General features: G+C 38.4%; 1 protein-coding gene across 11 annotated transcripts in view; it reads right to left on the reverse strand.

The window, feature by feature from the left end:
• The window catches only part of hdac4 (histone deacetylase 4), a 436,407-nt gene that overhangs the window by 103,533 nt on the left and 316,393 nt on the right, over positions 1-16,481 (reverse strand). For all 11 annotated transcript variants that reach the window (XM_073046732.1, XM_073046730.1, XM_073046731.1 and 8 more), the window contains one exon: positions 3,403-3,666. In XM_073046732.1, coding sequence (XP_072902833.1) covers positions 3,403-3,666 — 264 coding nt within the window. The remainder of the gene's footprint in view (positions 1-3,402; positions 3,667-16,481) is intronic.

Consider the following 16,481-nt stretch of genomic DNA (forward strand, 5'->3'; position numbering starts at 1 on the left):
GCAACCTCCAACATAACTGACACTAATAACCTGATATCTCCATCTGTAGCAGCAGTCCTAGAGGTGCTGGGCCACCAAATGAAATACGGTGGAGAGTACTGTTATAACCCCTCATGGAGACGATGATTTGAAGCTCAGATGAAAACCACAAGGCCGGAGGTCAGTCGACTAACTGAGCTGCAGAAAGGCAGTAAGACCAAAGATTCACCTCCGGAAGTAAAGAGTTATGTCCATAGTTGAAGCCCTGGAAACTGCCAAGCAAGGGCTAACAGCTCTGACAACCAGACTAAAGAGATCCACTAATAACGCAGAGGCCAAGCAAATAAAATGCACTCTTTTCCAAAGAACCAGGAAAAGTATTTGTACAGTTCTAGAGCAACATCATGACAGTACCTGAACCAACCCAAACAGCATGTGAGGAGCACTGGAAGAGTATATGGGAGAAGGAAGCATCACATAACACCAGTGCCCAACGGCTGAAAGACCTACAGGCAAACCTCTGCAATTTCATAGAGGAAGAACCAGTCACCATCACAGTAGTAGTTATCCAGCAACGAATAACAGGTATGAAGAACTGGACATCACCATGGCCTGACATGATTCACGCCACTTAGCTGAAGAAACTAACAGCATTACATACACAGTTGGCAGCTCAAATGAACCAGCTCCTTGAAGCAGGCTCCCACACTGACCGGCTAGTTCAAGAAAGGGCAGTACTCATGATGAAGGATCCTTACAAGGGAGTAACACCATTAAACTACTGGCCTGTCAACAACATGGAAGCTCCTATCAGGCATCATAGCCACCAAACTGAAAGAAAACGTGTGTAAAATCCTGAGCCATGCTCAGAGGGGAACTGGTAATCGAATCAGAGGCTCCAAGCAGCAATTACTGGTAAACAAAGCAGTCAGGCGAGACTACAAGACCAGTCAAGCCGACCTAAGCATAGCCTGGATCGAGTACCAGAAAGTATACGACTCAATGCCCCACACATGGATCCTGGAATGCCTGGCTCTGCACAAGGTCAACAAGACACTAAGGACCTTCATCAAGAACTCAATGGGCCATTGGAGGACAATGCTAGAAGTTAACTCAAAGCCAATAGCACAAGTGACCATCAGAAGTGGAATATACCAGGGTGATGCACTATCCCCACTGCTGATCTGCAGTGAACCCCCTTAGCCAGACTATCTCAAAGAATGGATATGGGACAGGTTCAAGAGTGAAGTGACCATCAGCCACCTCTTGTACATGGATGACAGCAAGCTGTATGCCAGAAATGAAAGACATTGACTCACCGATCCACCTGAGAAGGGTGTATAGCAGAGGCATCTGGATGTCACTTGGACTGGAAAAGTGCAGCTGGATGGTAGTGAGAAGAAGCAAACTCATCAAGATTGATGGGAGTCGAATTACCTGAAGGCCATATACCAGATGTACAGGACAGCTACAAATACTTGGGGATCCTGCAGGTGCATGGAAGCCATGATGAGAACACAAGGAAGGCTGCAACATCCAAGTACCTCCAAAGAGTTGACAGGTTCTAAAAAAACAGCTGAGTGGGAAGAACAAGATCAGAGCCATCAATACATTCGCCCTACTAGTCATCAGAAACCCAGCTGAACTGGAAGCCGGTGACATCAAAACCCAGGAATTACTAACGATACATGGATTGCATCCAAAGCCCAATGTCCAGCGACTATACACCTGCTGGATGGGGACTTGGAAGTCTCAAGGCCACAGTCCTGGAAGAAATGTAAAATGTCCGTGAGTGTGTCAGGAAGATGGCCCCCAAGGACGACCTGCTGGGAGAATACCTCAGACAGCAGGTAGGGGACACGGAAATGGAAGGTGGTGAAGCAGAGCCAGAGGGCCAGAGGCCATGGCAGGACAAACCAATGTATGACGTGTACTATCACCAGATATCAGAGGTGGCTAATATAAGAAAATCCTACCGATGACTAGAAATGGCAGGGCTGAGGGACAGCACAAAGGTGCACAAGAACAGGCACTGAGCACAAGAGCAACAGAAACAGGGTCTATCACCAGACGAGACCCAGGATGCAGACTGTGCAAGGAATCCACTGAAACCATCCAGCACATAGGAGCAGGGTCCAAGATGCAGGCAGGGACAGCGCACAACGAACACCACAACGAAGTTGCAGGAATTGTGTACAGGAACACCTCCACTGAGTATGGACTGGGCACGCCTAAATCCAAATGGGAAACACCGAGAAGGTAGTGGAGAATGACAGAGCTAAGATCCGATGGGACTTCCAAATACAGACTGATAAGCAGGTACTGGCCAACCAACCAGGCATAGTTATACTGGACAAGGACAGAAGAAAGCAATAGTAATAGATGTGGCAATCCTGAATGACAGTAACATCAGGAAAAAAGAATTTGAGAAACTGGAGAAATACCAGTGGTTTAAAGAGCAGACAGAATGGATGTGGACAGTTAAAGCCAAAGTAATCCCAGTGTTGATAGCAACACTTGCAGCTGTGACACCTGGACTGGAGAGTGGCTCCAACAAATCCCAGGAACAACATCTGACACCTTGGTCCAGAAGAGAGCACTACTCAGAACAGCAAGGATACTGCACCAAAACCTCAAACTCCCAGGACTCTGGTAGGGGATCTGAGATTGAAGGAAAAATACACATAACACACCACCCATAAGGGGTGAAAAAAAAATAAAAGTTATACATGATTTATTTTAAAATAAAAGTTCTGAAAAACTTTAATAACATCTCTGTATTTTGAAGGAACACAAGGCTGCATCCTCAGACTTTCTGTGTGCAGCTCACTCTTTGAACAAAGACAACCCCTCAGCTCTGATCTGCCATGCTGATGCACTGGAAGCTGTGTTCCCACCGTAAGACCAAGGCTAGAGCTGGAATCAGAGTGTAGATATTACTGCCAACTTCTCTAATATTGTAAATTATCTTTGTTTAAAAAGACCCCACTCATGCCCAGAGTTTCTTCCTTTTTTTTCCCCCTTCTCCTGTTCCCTTGCATAATCCATTTCTATTTCACACTAGGCATATTGTATTGATTAAATATTTCAAAGGTCATTTCCTGTTTTTTTAAAAATTCGGCACCTTAGAAAATGGATTCTACTACGTGATTGGGTCAGGAAGCTAAGCTAGTTAACTGGTTCCCAGATGACACAAGTACCAGATTCCCTGCACTTTTTTGACCCAATTACTGCAAAGTGCAGTACAAAAAGCCTAAAGAAAATTTTCAGTAAAGATCATTCACACATGACTGAGCAATAAAATATTAACCTGGAAAAAAAAAGTATTTCCCTTATCTTTCATTTCCACGTAATGTAGCTGAATTTGTACAAAAAGTTGACAATTACACAATAAACTTTATGTTGGCTAAAACATATAACTACCTGTCTGAAAAGTAGTTCTTGTTGTTCCGCCTGTCTCTTTCTTTGCTCCAGCTCCAGTTCCTCTCGTTGGTCATCATCATCATCACTTTCTATTGGTTCTTGTTTGACCTGCACCACTTTGCTCATAGCAGCTGACTCATTCTGATCAATCCCTCTTTCGGAATACTGTTCTTCTGGCATGGCCTGGTGCTCTCGGAGCTCCTCTTCTGTTTCTTCAGGGTGACTTTCGTGCTGTCTGGGCGTCTCGCTAGGCTTTGGAATCAGCTGTCAAACATATACGGTGGAAATGTTAAATTCTTTAAGTGTCATAGCTAATTTTTTTAAGAACAGAAACCATCTGTCTCTGTACTAAATCTCAAATTTGAACAAAAATGCATTTTCCAGGATTGAGAAATTCCTTCCCATATGAGCCACTTAAAATTATTTTGATTTAGACCTGAATAATGTTTTGATAATCATATATCCTTTAATTTTATAAATTACCCATCAACTGAGCATATTGTCAAGTCAATACAAGCTCAATGTGAACATAAAACATGCAAATGTATATCATAAACTCAATGCTCCAGTTGAGGACTAAGACGATATTTTAACTCACTGCACACAAATAAATCTTAACTATTTATAATAAACATTACAATAGCTTAATAAGGGAATTCTAATGCTGTAGTCTGAGATTAGCATTCCATTTAAACAATCTTCAAAGACAGGTCTTAGGAGATTTAATCTAAAAGTACAGAAATTAATTGGCAATCACAGTGTTGTCTGAGTTACAACACATACACCAACATTTTATTGTCGCTTTTCTATTCCAAACAACCTTGTTAATTGGAAGGATCAGACATAACTAAATTATTTTAAAATCTGTATAACACTCACCTTAGCATTACAAATAAATTTTATAATATTTGTATGTACTTATGAATACTGTCAAAAAGCTATTGGGATGAACTGACCTGCTATGGCTAAATGTCATGCAATAGGATCTGATAATTTTTAGGCATGGCTTATAATTAGTAATTAACATTTCCATCACAGGAGTACTAGGTATTGACCAAATCCAACAACATCTAATGATATATTCTTGCCATTCAATGGCTATACCATTGTCAAATCCTCCAGTAAAATTTTATTTAGAGATAAAGCACAGTAAAAGGCCTTTCCATCCCAACAAGTCCATGCTGCTTAATTACAAATATGTGACCAATTAACCTACTAACTTGAGCATCTTTGGAATGTGAGAGGAAACCAGAGCACTCGCAGAAAACACATGCGGTCACGGGGAGAACATACAAACTCCTCAAAGACAGAAACAGAATTGAGCCCGGGTCGCTGGTGCTGTAACAGAGGTATGCTAACTTCTACACTATGTTGTGGTTCCGCACTGACTACAAACATAACTGGACCAGTCAAATAAACAGTGTCCACTATATTTGTCAAAATGCTGTCCTGCAGAGGGTGACTTGCCTTCTAGCTACCCAAAGCCTTTTTGGTACCTATGAGACACATGCCTTGAGTGTGATGGAATACTCTCCAATTGCACTGACTGCAAATCTAACAACACAAGCAATTTGCCTTTTTGTCTTCATCTAGGGTTATGTAGCACACTTGACTTTATTTTGTATAATTTTAAACTTTCATTTCCTCCACTATAACACAATGTGTACCAGCCCTAAATTTATATATTGACAGGTACTTGGAGTGATGCCTGTCGACAAGAATGAGGATAGAAAGCTTCCCACCAAAGAATGTCCCAATAAAGTCACATATCCTGTAAATATTTGCCATTCTTTCATAGCAACTGGATCAAAATGCTGTAAATCCCCAACCTACCACATGGTCTAGAACAGTTCAAGGTTGTGTAGTATGAAAAAAACTTGTTTTCCAAGAACAATCAGGAATACTTGTTAAATGCTGGTTCTTCCAGTGATGCACTATCCCATGAATTGATTGAAAAAAATACTGAACTGATCAAAGACAGAGTAAAGATAACAAGTAATACTTCCACCACTACTTTGTGCTTACATGTTATTTCATGTTGGAGCTGTAACTATTCACTTTCCTTAGAAAAAAGTTATACAAGCTATTAATTAATATATCCAATATTTCCAGCAACAAGAAGACATACAGCATTATAAGCAATATAGGTGAACAAAATATGTTAGTAGATTAAATAAATGGATTATGACAAATATTATCACCTACTTTGAATGCAAAAAGGACAGAACTTGATGCTATTTAAATAGTAAATAGTTGAGTTTTTCAAAATTTAAATGTATTGGTTTTAATAAGAGATACACTGTGGAACAGGCCCTTCTGCCCCAACAAGCTGTACCATCCATCAATCCACCAATTTAACCCTAGGCTAATCACAGGACAATTTACAATGACCAATTAACCTACTAACTGGCACATCTTTGGAATGTGGTAAAAACTGAGCAGCTGGAGGAAACCCACATGCTCACTGGAAGGACGCACCAACTTCTTACACCAGAATTAAACTCCGACGCCCCAAGTTGTAATGGCATTGTGCTAAACACTATGCTACCATGACACCTCCTTATCTTTATAGTCAGATACATGAGTTAACAGGTTTAATGAAATGCTGGATTTTATACCTAAAGAACTGAAAAACTAGAGGCTAAATATTTTATGAAAGTCATACACAGCCTTACATAGAATGCAATTTAATGAACACTATAACAATTCTGGCCACCATATCCAGGAAGCAATGGAGATACTGAATGATATCTGAGTTCCAAAGAAGAGTATGAAAAAGGGAACACACACATTATGGTTGTAATCATTTTAGAAAATTAAGGGGCTTTTACTTTGAGCTTTCAAGAACCAAAGGGAAGAGAAAAACTACTTCCTTTGCTGAGGAGGTTTGGTCTAAAAATTAAACTTAGGCTAAATAGGATTGGTACGCCAAACATGGCTGACAGCTTCAACCCACTTGAAAATCACATTTGCCAAGAGTTAACTGTTAAATCTTAAATCTGAGATAGAAGATTTCTATGATATTTGATAGCAGAACAGTCTTGAAGGATAACTGGCATGGTTTTGCACCATTGGGATAAAGGATATTAATATTACTGTGAAAAACTGCTAAAATGTCAGCAGCATTTTTATTTGTACAATCTTAACTACAAATAACAGGTAAACCTAAATATGTGGTAAAATAATTAAATTCTGCAAATCCCATGTGCTTCAATCCTACTCTCTCTCCTCATTTCTTTTTGCTTTCAAAAATTTTGAAACCTGCTTCTTTGGCAAACTGGTGGTAATAAATTTTAAGAAACAAATACATCATATTTCTTATATCTGTGTAAAAATGAACCAACAGAAATGCTTATGGCAGTGACACAACAAAGTGCAAATTGCACATTATTTCCATGAGGAGGTATGTGTTTATGATTGACAGCAATCATGTAACTAAACATATACGTAACACAGTAAGGATTTAAAAACAGAACTAGACAAGATATTCAAGTGTTTTAGTTTTGGGAATCACTTAAGTGACCTCCAATCTTTCCCCTTAGGCTCAAGATGTGCTTCACAGGTGTCTAGTGAGGATGACGCTGTTAAGTACTGCATGCATTCAGAGTCTCAAAACACATTTACACTTTAAACATCTTCACAATGAGTAACACTAGACAGAATGACTTTCACTGCTTAAGAGGAAGCTTTCTGAATGATTATCTATGCATCACAGAAAACTGAACCAATAATTAGAAAAGGCAGTAGCTTTAGAAGTCACATTAATAACATTTTGTAAGGACATTAATTAGCAAAAGGCATTTTAATTTTGACCGACTCAAGCAAATAAAATAAATGACAGGATGCTACCCATTTTCTGTTAACCTAACAACCATTTAGCAAAAGGAAATTCAAGTTCTTAGCCAGTGATTCACACTGCCCAAATAAAATACATTTTCCTTTTATGATCTATCGCGCCGACTAAGATCTATATCTTATCTGAGCACTCATGACAACCCCATTTCCTCTAATGATACATCATGTATTGTCCAGTCTTATTATTTGGAATAAAGACATATGAATACTTAAATCTGGTCTTTTCTGATGGGCTGACCATATCTGAGAAGACTCAGATTCAGGAAATTAAACAATTATTTATGAGAAAAGAGATAATACATGTCATACAGACATAATGCATCCTCTTACACCCCCACAATCTGTTGTTAATATTCAACCACAAGGCACAGTTCCACAAGAAAGTTTAACTTTCCATTTCCTACAAATTTCCTTTGCATCAATATCTTAACAAACATAAATTGCATTTTCAACAGAGCTATGTTCTGAGTATCCCAACTTGTTTATTAAGTGGAACTTAAGCTGGCTATTATAGATAGTACTCCATATGTTGATAACACACAGTTCCACCTCATCACTTTGCTCAAACTCACCAATCCCTATGAATTGTCAAAGTTCCTGACTAACTGACATCATTGGATGAGCTAAAATACCTCCAATTAAAGAATGGAAATGAATACTAAAGCCATAATTTTCAAACCTCTTCCATAAAATACTGCTCCCTGGTCATCACTGTTCCCCCATGTTGGCTAAACAAAACCTTTTAGATCCTGGCTTCTTATTTGACATAGACAAGCTTCTCATTACAAATCTGTTCTATGGACAAGACTACCTACTTTCATTACCTTTACCGGCAGTGCATTCCAGGCTCATACACCACTCTCTGTGTAAAACTCACTTCACACATCTGCTTTAAACTTTCCCCCTCTCACTCTAAATCAATGCTCTCCAGTATTTGACATTTATCCCTCAGCCTCCAACACCAAAAAAAATCCAAATTAGTCTAACCTCTCCTCACAGCTAATATTCTCCATTCCAAGTAACATTCAGGTAAACCTTTTCTACATCATCTTCAAATCCCCCAAACCCTTCTTTCGAAGCAGTGACCAGAAATGCACATATTTAGAACTGCAGTGTGACATTACACCTTATATATTTAATGCCTCAACTGGTGGAGGCAATCATGCTGTGTGCTTTCTTTAATATCTTATCTACTGTGTTTTCACTTTCAAGACACTATGGTCTTGAATCTCATAGCCCTTGTACATCAATGCTCCTAAGGATCAGCAATGTACTGTATGCTTTCCAATTACATTTGACCCTTCAAACTAACATACCTTACACTTGTGTGTATTTCTCTGCCCATATCTCCAGCTGATTTAAATCCTGCTGTACCCTTTGATAACCTTTCCCACTTATCTACAATTCTGCCAATTTTTACCTTTTCTGCAAACTTCCTAATCAAGCCATCTACATTTTCGTCCAAATCATTTACATAGATCACAAACAAGAGGTCCCAGGACTAATTTCAAATATTACAGGTTAGTGATAGTAAATCTTATTCTGATCCTTATCTGAGGCAAGTGAATTTTTTTCTTAAATCTTCAGGAAAACAAAGTATCATGAGAAAAGAACATACTGAGATTCATGCAGCAAGATTTCACCTTATTCACAGCATATCTGAAATTATGTTTAAAGAACACTAATTGCCATGCCATATGTGTATTTTAAATTTCAAACTTCAAAGTACTTGTGATATTTGAATCCAATTGCTGTACCTTCATACTGGTTAAAAACGACTGTTCTTTTAGCCACAGAAATAAATAGCAAATTTGCTGTGTGACAGTAAATGCACGTAAGAACTAAGGGTTGCCTTAGCAACCATGCTAATAGACCACATGAATACTCGCATCTGATGTGGTCAAAGCAGGCATACGCAGAACATTGTGGCCAATTTCCAGAAGAACAGCATTGACGTCAGAAAGTTATGCAATCTTGGCTTTAATCTACAAACAATGAGCAGGCACTGGATAGTCATGCAATGAAGCTAGCTTAATGTTTGTAAAATGTGGGTCAAAAATATAAAACTATAAACATTTAACACTGAAATACTCAGGACATCAGACGGTATCAACATAGAGGGAAACGTTTCAAAATGAATGCAACATACACAAAATGCTGGAGGAACTCAACAAGTCAAAACTCACCTATGGGGAGTTGTGAACAGCTAGCATTTCGGGTCAAAACCCTTCAAACTGAATACTGTTTCTCTTTCACAGACACTTATATCTGAGATTAATAACGTTAAGAAGACATCTTTAAGGAGCGGTACCTCAGAATTTTAATTACTAAGGACCCCCATCACCTAGGACATGCCATCTACTCATTGTTACCATCAGGACAATCGTACAGGAGCCTGAAGACACCCAACTCACTATTCAGGAACAGCTTCTTCCTCTCTGCCATCTGATTCCTAAACGGACATTGAACCCATGAACACTACTCACTTTTTTATATATTATTTCTGTTTTTGCACTATATTTAATTTAACTCTTTAATATACATACACGGTTATAGATTTACTTAATTTTTATATATAGTATCATGTATTATTGTACTACTGCTGCTAAATTAACAAATTTCATGATATTTGCAGGTGATATTAAATCTGATTCTGATTATGAAACCTGAATGACAAAATTCAAAGCTATTCCTTTTCTATTTAGCTGCTTTCCTGCCTTCCTATAGTTACTGTAAAGATCACATATACTCAAGGCATTCAATTATGATCTGAAAAAATGTTAACAAGTTTTAAAAAGTATTTTAATATATTATGCAAAAAAAATTCCATACTTAAATACTCAGAGCCAAGATGTCACAGGTAGAACTTTCCTATTGGGTATATGTAAAGAGGAAGTTGATAGGTTCTTGATGAGTAAGGGTGTCAAAGGTTATAGGGAGAAGGCAGAAGAATGGGATTAAGGAGGATAATAAATCAGCCACAATCAATCAGCTGAATAGCCTAATTCTGCTCCTGTGTCTTACGGTCTTATTTCCAGTGAACAGGTGCTTGGTATTGCACTTTGTTCACACCATTAGTACAAGATTTCTCTAGATCCGGGGTTACCAACTTTTTTTATGACGAGGACAACCTACCATTGACCAAGGGGTTGTTTAACCCCAGGTTGGGAACCCCTGCTCTAAATACTTAATCAAGCAAGACAGAGTAAAGGAAGATTTTTTTTGTATTAAACTTTATTCAAAAGCATTTGATCCCAAAAACTGATAATATTCCAACTAAGCCAGACAGGTTAATAAAACAGATGTCCAAAACCAAATAACTGGGGGTAAAAAGCACAAAGTATGCACACTTAACCAATCAGACTGACAAAGGATCATTTCAGTAAAGTGATAAATTAAAATATCAAAAGTAATACTTAGTGACACATTTCATCTTTAGTCATAGAAATTACTTTTAGAAATTTCCAAGCAGTATGGTTAATTTCAGATGCAAACGAGCAACATTTAAAAAAGAAAGGTACCATTAATTTGAAAATAAACTAGAAACAGTGCACATACTGAATGTAACTATCTGTTTTCTTAGGCAGACTTTAAAGCATTCACCTTGTTTCACACTAACACAAATTTATAACAGTTTGAGATTGAGCAGAGACAGCAAGTCCACTCGATATGTATCACCTGACAGTTGTTTTTCCACTCTTCCTGTATCACATTTTTGTATTGGAAAAGTTAAGCTTCCACAGAAATGACAGAAAATTCAAAAGTTATTAACTACATTTTCTAAATAGTGGTTAAAATTTATTTATTTTAATACAATAATGTTTATGTGAAAACATCATTGAAATTAATTTCACTAAAGGTCAGCATTAAATGAAGTAACCAAAAGAACTTAAGACTTAGGAGCAGAATTAGGCCATTTAGCCCATCGAGTCTGCTCCGCCATTTGATCACAGCTGATTTATTTTCCTTCTTAATCCCATTCTCTTCCTTTCTCACCGTAACCATTGATGCCCTTACTCATAAAGAACTTATCTATAGAAATCTGTATTCCTTCTCCCAAAGTGTATGACCATACAAGTCCCTACACTATATTTCACCTGCCGATTCTCTTAATCTGTCCAAGTCCTTCTGTTCACTCCCTGTTTCCTCAACACAACCTGCCCCTCCACCTATCTTTGTATCATCCGCAAACGTGGCAAATAGCCATCAATTATGTCATCCAGAAAAGTAGCTTACCTTCATATTTCATCTTTTCTCTCCTAAGTGCTTTTTTAGTTGCTCTCTCTTGGTTTTTAAAAGCTTCCCAATCCTCTAGCTTCTCACTAATTTTTGCTATACTTCATGCTGTCCCTTTTGCTTTTATGCTGTCTTTGACTTCCCCTGTCAGCCATGGTTACCTCATCCTCCATTAAGAATCCTTCTTCTTTGGGATGAACTGATTATGTGCCTTCTAACTGTTAATGAACATGAAACTGAAAAATATTCAGTTTTGTCAAGTCACAGAGCACTACAGCTTGGAAACTGGATCTTTGGCCCCCTCAATCATGACCTTCAATGCAATTGTGTTTAACTCTCTTTCCCTCAAACTTCTACCCCAACTCCCACATCACCAACTAAGGTGAAGCATCAAGCCCTCTAATTAAATTTGAGCTGACTAAAGCACAAAGAATTCCAGAACTCACAAACTTTACCACTAACCCCCTATCAGATATTCTGAATTGAGCAGCAAGATTAGCTTGATTAGGAATCTGAGCAAAGGGTGAGACAAAGAAAATACCAGTTACCTTCATAGACAAACTGAATAAATTGGATTAAATTATTAAAATGAACACAGAAAATTTAATGGAGACACCTTAAATGGCGCTTCAAATTTCTTCTCACTTTGTTCATTTAATCTTTACTGTCTTGTCCTGCCCTGAAATGCTACTGCCCCCTAAAGAGCAATATCAAAAAGCTATCTCAAACCAAACAGTAATTCATTCCAAAGTCAACTGAAACACTTTTCAATTACTTTACCTCTGGAAATTGCATTGCAGCTTTGATTTGCAGCTTACAGACTGGATAGAAAAATGGTTTAGTGTAGAAGGCATTTAATGAACTTAGAAACAATTCTTAATTTTCACAAAGCACAAGATAAGCAAAGACTTGTTGTGAAATATCAGGGGTATAGGATTAGCAGATGTAACATGAATAGTTGAATGCTACTCCACAGGAAACAAAAATGATAGATTAATTAGGGTTGTTCAACTCAGAACTGATGTACTTTAATTATGCATTGCATTCAACTTCATTCTTGGTGCAGGAAGATGTTTTGATGATTTGGACTTGTGTACAGATATGTGGAGCTGTCAGCCAAACAGTAAAATGTGGGTCAATGAATCTAGAGGAAATGGCAAAAGAAAATAATTTCACACAGAAAATGGAAGTACTGTACCTTGGAAAGCTCAGCCACGGGTGATTAAAGGAAGATATTTGAAGCATTAGGAACTGAAGTGGATAAATTATATACAAGAAATAATGAAGAATATGAATGGACCTGTATTAATGTTAAAAAACAGGGTCAATAGTTTAATTTTTCATTTCTTTACTTTCAATTGTATTACATTTCCCAACAGATTCCCTGCAGGAACAATCCCAAATGCTGTGGGAATTTTGTCCTCTTTCACTACATTCCAAAATATGCAATTTTGTGTGTAGCTACAAAACTCTGCTGTCACACTGCATAGTGGAACAGCACTGCTGGAGCTTCCCTTCCAGTTCAAATGCAATCCAGACTTGAGAATTTACTGTTGCGCAGTCTAAATCCTGAAATTTCTACCCAACAGCACTGGGAGTACCTTCACCAGAAAGATTACAGCTGTTTATTATTTCTCAAATGCAGGGTGATGGGTGATAAGTATTAGCCTTACTAGTGTTGTCCAGATCCCAATGCATTCCTTGTGAAAAATTAAAGATAAGGCTCAAAAGTATATACGTATGTCAATAAATTCTCTGTCCTTAAAATAAATGAGAAATATAGCCCACACCATCACTGTTCTGGAGAGCCATGGTCAGCTGCTCAGTAGGAACTTGTATCTACAGTGGTGCTAGAAAGTTTGTGAACCCTGCAGAATTTTCTCTATTTCTGCATAAATATTACCTAACACGTCACTAGATCTTTGCATAAGTCCTAAAACTAGATAGAGATCTGAATTAAATAAATAACACAAAAAGCATTATACTTGTTCATTTAATTATTGAGAAAAATGATCCAATATTATATGTATTTGTTGGAAAAAGTACGTGAACCTTTGCTTTCAGCAACTAATGTGACCCCCTCATACAGCACTAACTTCAACTAAACACTTCTAGTAACTGTTGATCAGTCCTGTACATTGGCCTGGAGGAATTTTACAAAACTCCTTCAACCCTGGGATGTTGGTGGGCTTCCTTGCATGAACTGCTTGCGTCAGGTCCTTCCCCTATATTTCTATAAGATTAAGGTCAGGACTTTGACTCGACCATTTCAAAACACAAATTTTCCTTTTTTTTAACCATTCTATTATTGATTTACTTTTGTGTTTCAGATCATTGTCTTGTTGCGCTATCCAACTTCTATTAAGCTTCAGGTGACAGACTGCTACCCTAACATTCTCCTGTAAAATGTCTTGATACTATTTGAATTCATTGTTCCCTCAACAATTGCAAGCAGGCCGTGCTCGAGGTAGCAAAGCAATCCCATACCAAGATGTTCCTTCCACATACTTCATTGGAAGGAACAATGAAGGGATAAGGTTTTGGTGTTGGTGTGCCCTCTAAACAGAGCAATGAGCATTTCTGCCAAGAAGTTGAACTTTTGTCTTAACTGTCCACCTAATAATAACGAGGTGGTCTACAGGGAAGAAGTCATCTCTCTGACAGAGTGGTATCAAGATAACAACCTCTCCCTCAATGTCACTAAAACCAAGGAACTGGTTGTGGATTACACATGGAATGGAGATGGACTAACCCCTACTGACATCATTGGATCTGGGATTGAGAGAGTAAACAGCTTTAAGTTCCTCGGCATCCACATCACAGAGGACTTCACATGGTCTGTACACACCAGCTGTGTGGTGTAAAAGGCACAACAGCGCCTTTTTTTTAAATCTTAAGACGGTTGAGGAAGCTTGGTATGGGCCCCCAAATCCTAAGAACTTTCTATAGGGGCACAATTGAGAGCATCCTGACTGGCTGCATCACTGCCTGGTATAGGAACTGTACCTCCCTTAATCGCAGAATTCTGCAGAGAGTGGTGTGGACAGCCCAGCACATCTGTAGTTGTGAACTTCCCATGATTCAAGACATTTACAAAGAAAGGTGTGAAAAAAGGCCCAAAGGATCATTGGGGACCCAAGTTAAACCCAACCACAATCTCTTCCAGCTGCTACCATCCGGAAAACGGTATCGCAGCATAAAAGCCAGGACCAACAGGCTCTGGGTCAGCTTCTTCCACGAGGCCATCAGAATGATTACCACAGGCTGATTTGGGTGTACTTCTATGTTATATTGACTGTTCTATTTATTATGAATTATTATAAATTACTATAATTGCACATTTAGACGGAGACATAACGTAAAGATTTTTACTCCTTATGTATGTGAACGACGTAAGAAGTAAAAGTCAATACAGTCAATTCAGTAATTGTCCCAGAAGCATTGCAGAACATCCAGGTGGTCTTTTGCAAACTTCAGATGTGCAGCAACGTTATTTTTTGGAGAACAGTTGTTCCCTCCATGGTATCCTTCCGAGAACACCATTCTTGTTCAGTGTTTTTCGTACAGTGGACACATGAACAGAGACTTTAGCAAGTTCTAGAGATTTCTGCAGGTCTTTTGTTGTGATCCTAGGATTCTTTTTCACCTCCTTCAGCACTGCATGTTGTGGTCTTGGTGTGATCTTTGCAGGATGCCCTCTTTTAGAAAGAGTAGCAACAGTACTGAGTTTCCTCCATTTGTAGACTATTTCTCTTACTACATGCTGATCTTTAGAAATACTTCTGTAGCCTTTTCCAGCACCATGCATCCCTACGATTCTTCTTCTAAGGTCCTTTGAAGATTGTTTTGATTGAGGCATGGTGCACATAAACAGATCTTTCTTGAGAAGAGCAGGCTCTGTCAGCAACCTGACTTTGTGTGTCCTTTTTATAGGGCAGGGCACCACTACAACCCACACCTCCAATCTCATTGATTGGAACACCTGTAGAAGCTTTTGTAGAAGGCATTATCCCTACAGGTTCATATACTTTTTTCAACAAATATATGTAATATTGTATCATTTTTCTCAATAAATAAATGAACTATAACGGTTTTAGTGTTATTTATTTAATTCAGTTCTCGTTATCTAGTTTTAGGATTTACGTAAAGATCTGATCACATGTTGGGTCATATTTATGCAGAAATAGAGAAAATTCTATAGAGTTCACAAACCTTCTAGAACCAAGAAAATTTCCAAGTCACTGAATATCCCTTGGAGTACAGTTAAGTCAATCATCAAGAAATGTTAAGAATATGGCACAGCTGTAAATCTGCCTAGCGCAGGTCGTCCTCAAAAACTGAGTGGTGGTGGCTGCATCATGCTGTGGGGATGCTTCATTGCAGCAGGCCATGGAAGGCTTCTGAAGGTAGAGGGTAAAATGAATGCAGCAAAATACAGGGAATTCCTGGAGGAAAACTTGAGCAGTCTGCAAGTGAACTGCGAGTTGAGAGAAGATTTGTTTTCCAGCAAGACAATGACCCCAAGCATAAAGCCAAAGCTATACAGGAACGGCTTAAAAACAACAAAGTTAATGTCCTGGAGTGGCCAAGTCAGAGTCCAGACCTCAATCCAATTGAGAATTTGTGGCTGGACTTGAAAAGGGCTGTTCACTCACGATCCCCATGCAATCTGATAGAGCTTAAGCAGTTTTGTAAAGATGAATGGAGAAAAAAATGCAGTATCCAGATGTGCAAAGCTGATAGAGACCTACCTACACAGATTCAAGACCGTATTTGCTGCCAAAGGTGCATCTACTAAATACTGACTTGAAGGGAGTGACTACTTATGCAATCAATTATATTGTGTTTTATATTTGTAATTAATTTAGATCACTTTGTCACAAAAGAGTACTTTCCTGTTGATCAATGTCAAAAAAGTCAAATTAAATCCACTGTGATTCAATGTTGTGAAACAATAAAACATGAAAACTTACAAAGGGGATGAATTT

The sequence above is a fragment of the Hemitrygon akajei genome, chromosome 5, assembly GCF_048418815.1.
Source record: "Hemitrygon akajei chromosome 5, sHemAka1.3, whole genome shotgun sequence".
NCBI classification, from domain to species: Eukaryota; Metazoa; Chordata; class Chondrichthyes; order Myliobatiformes; family Dasyatidae; genus Hemitrygon; species Hemitrygon akajei.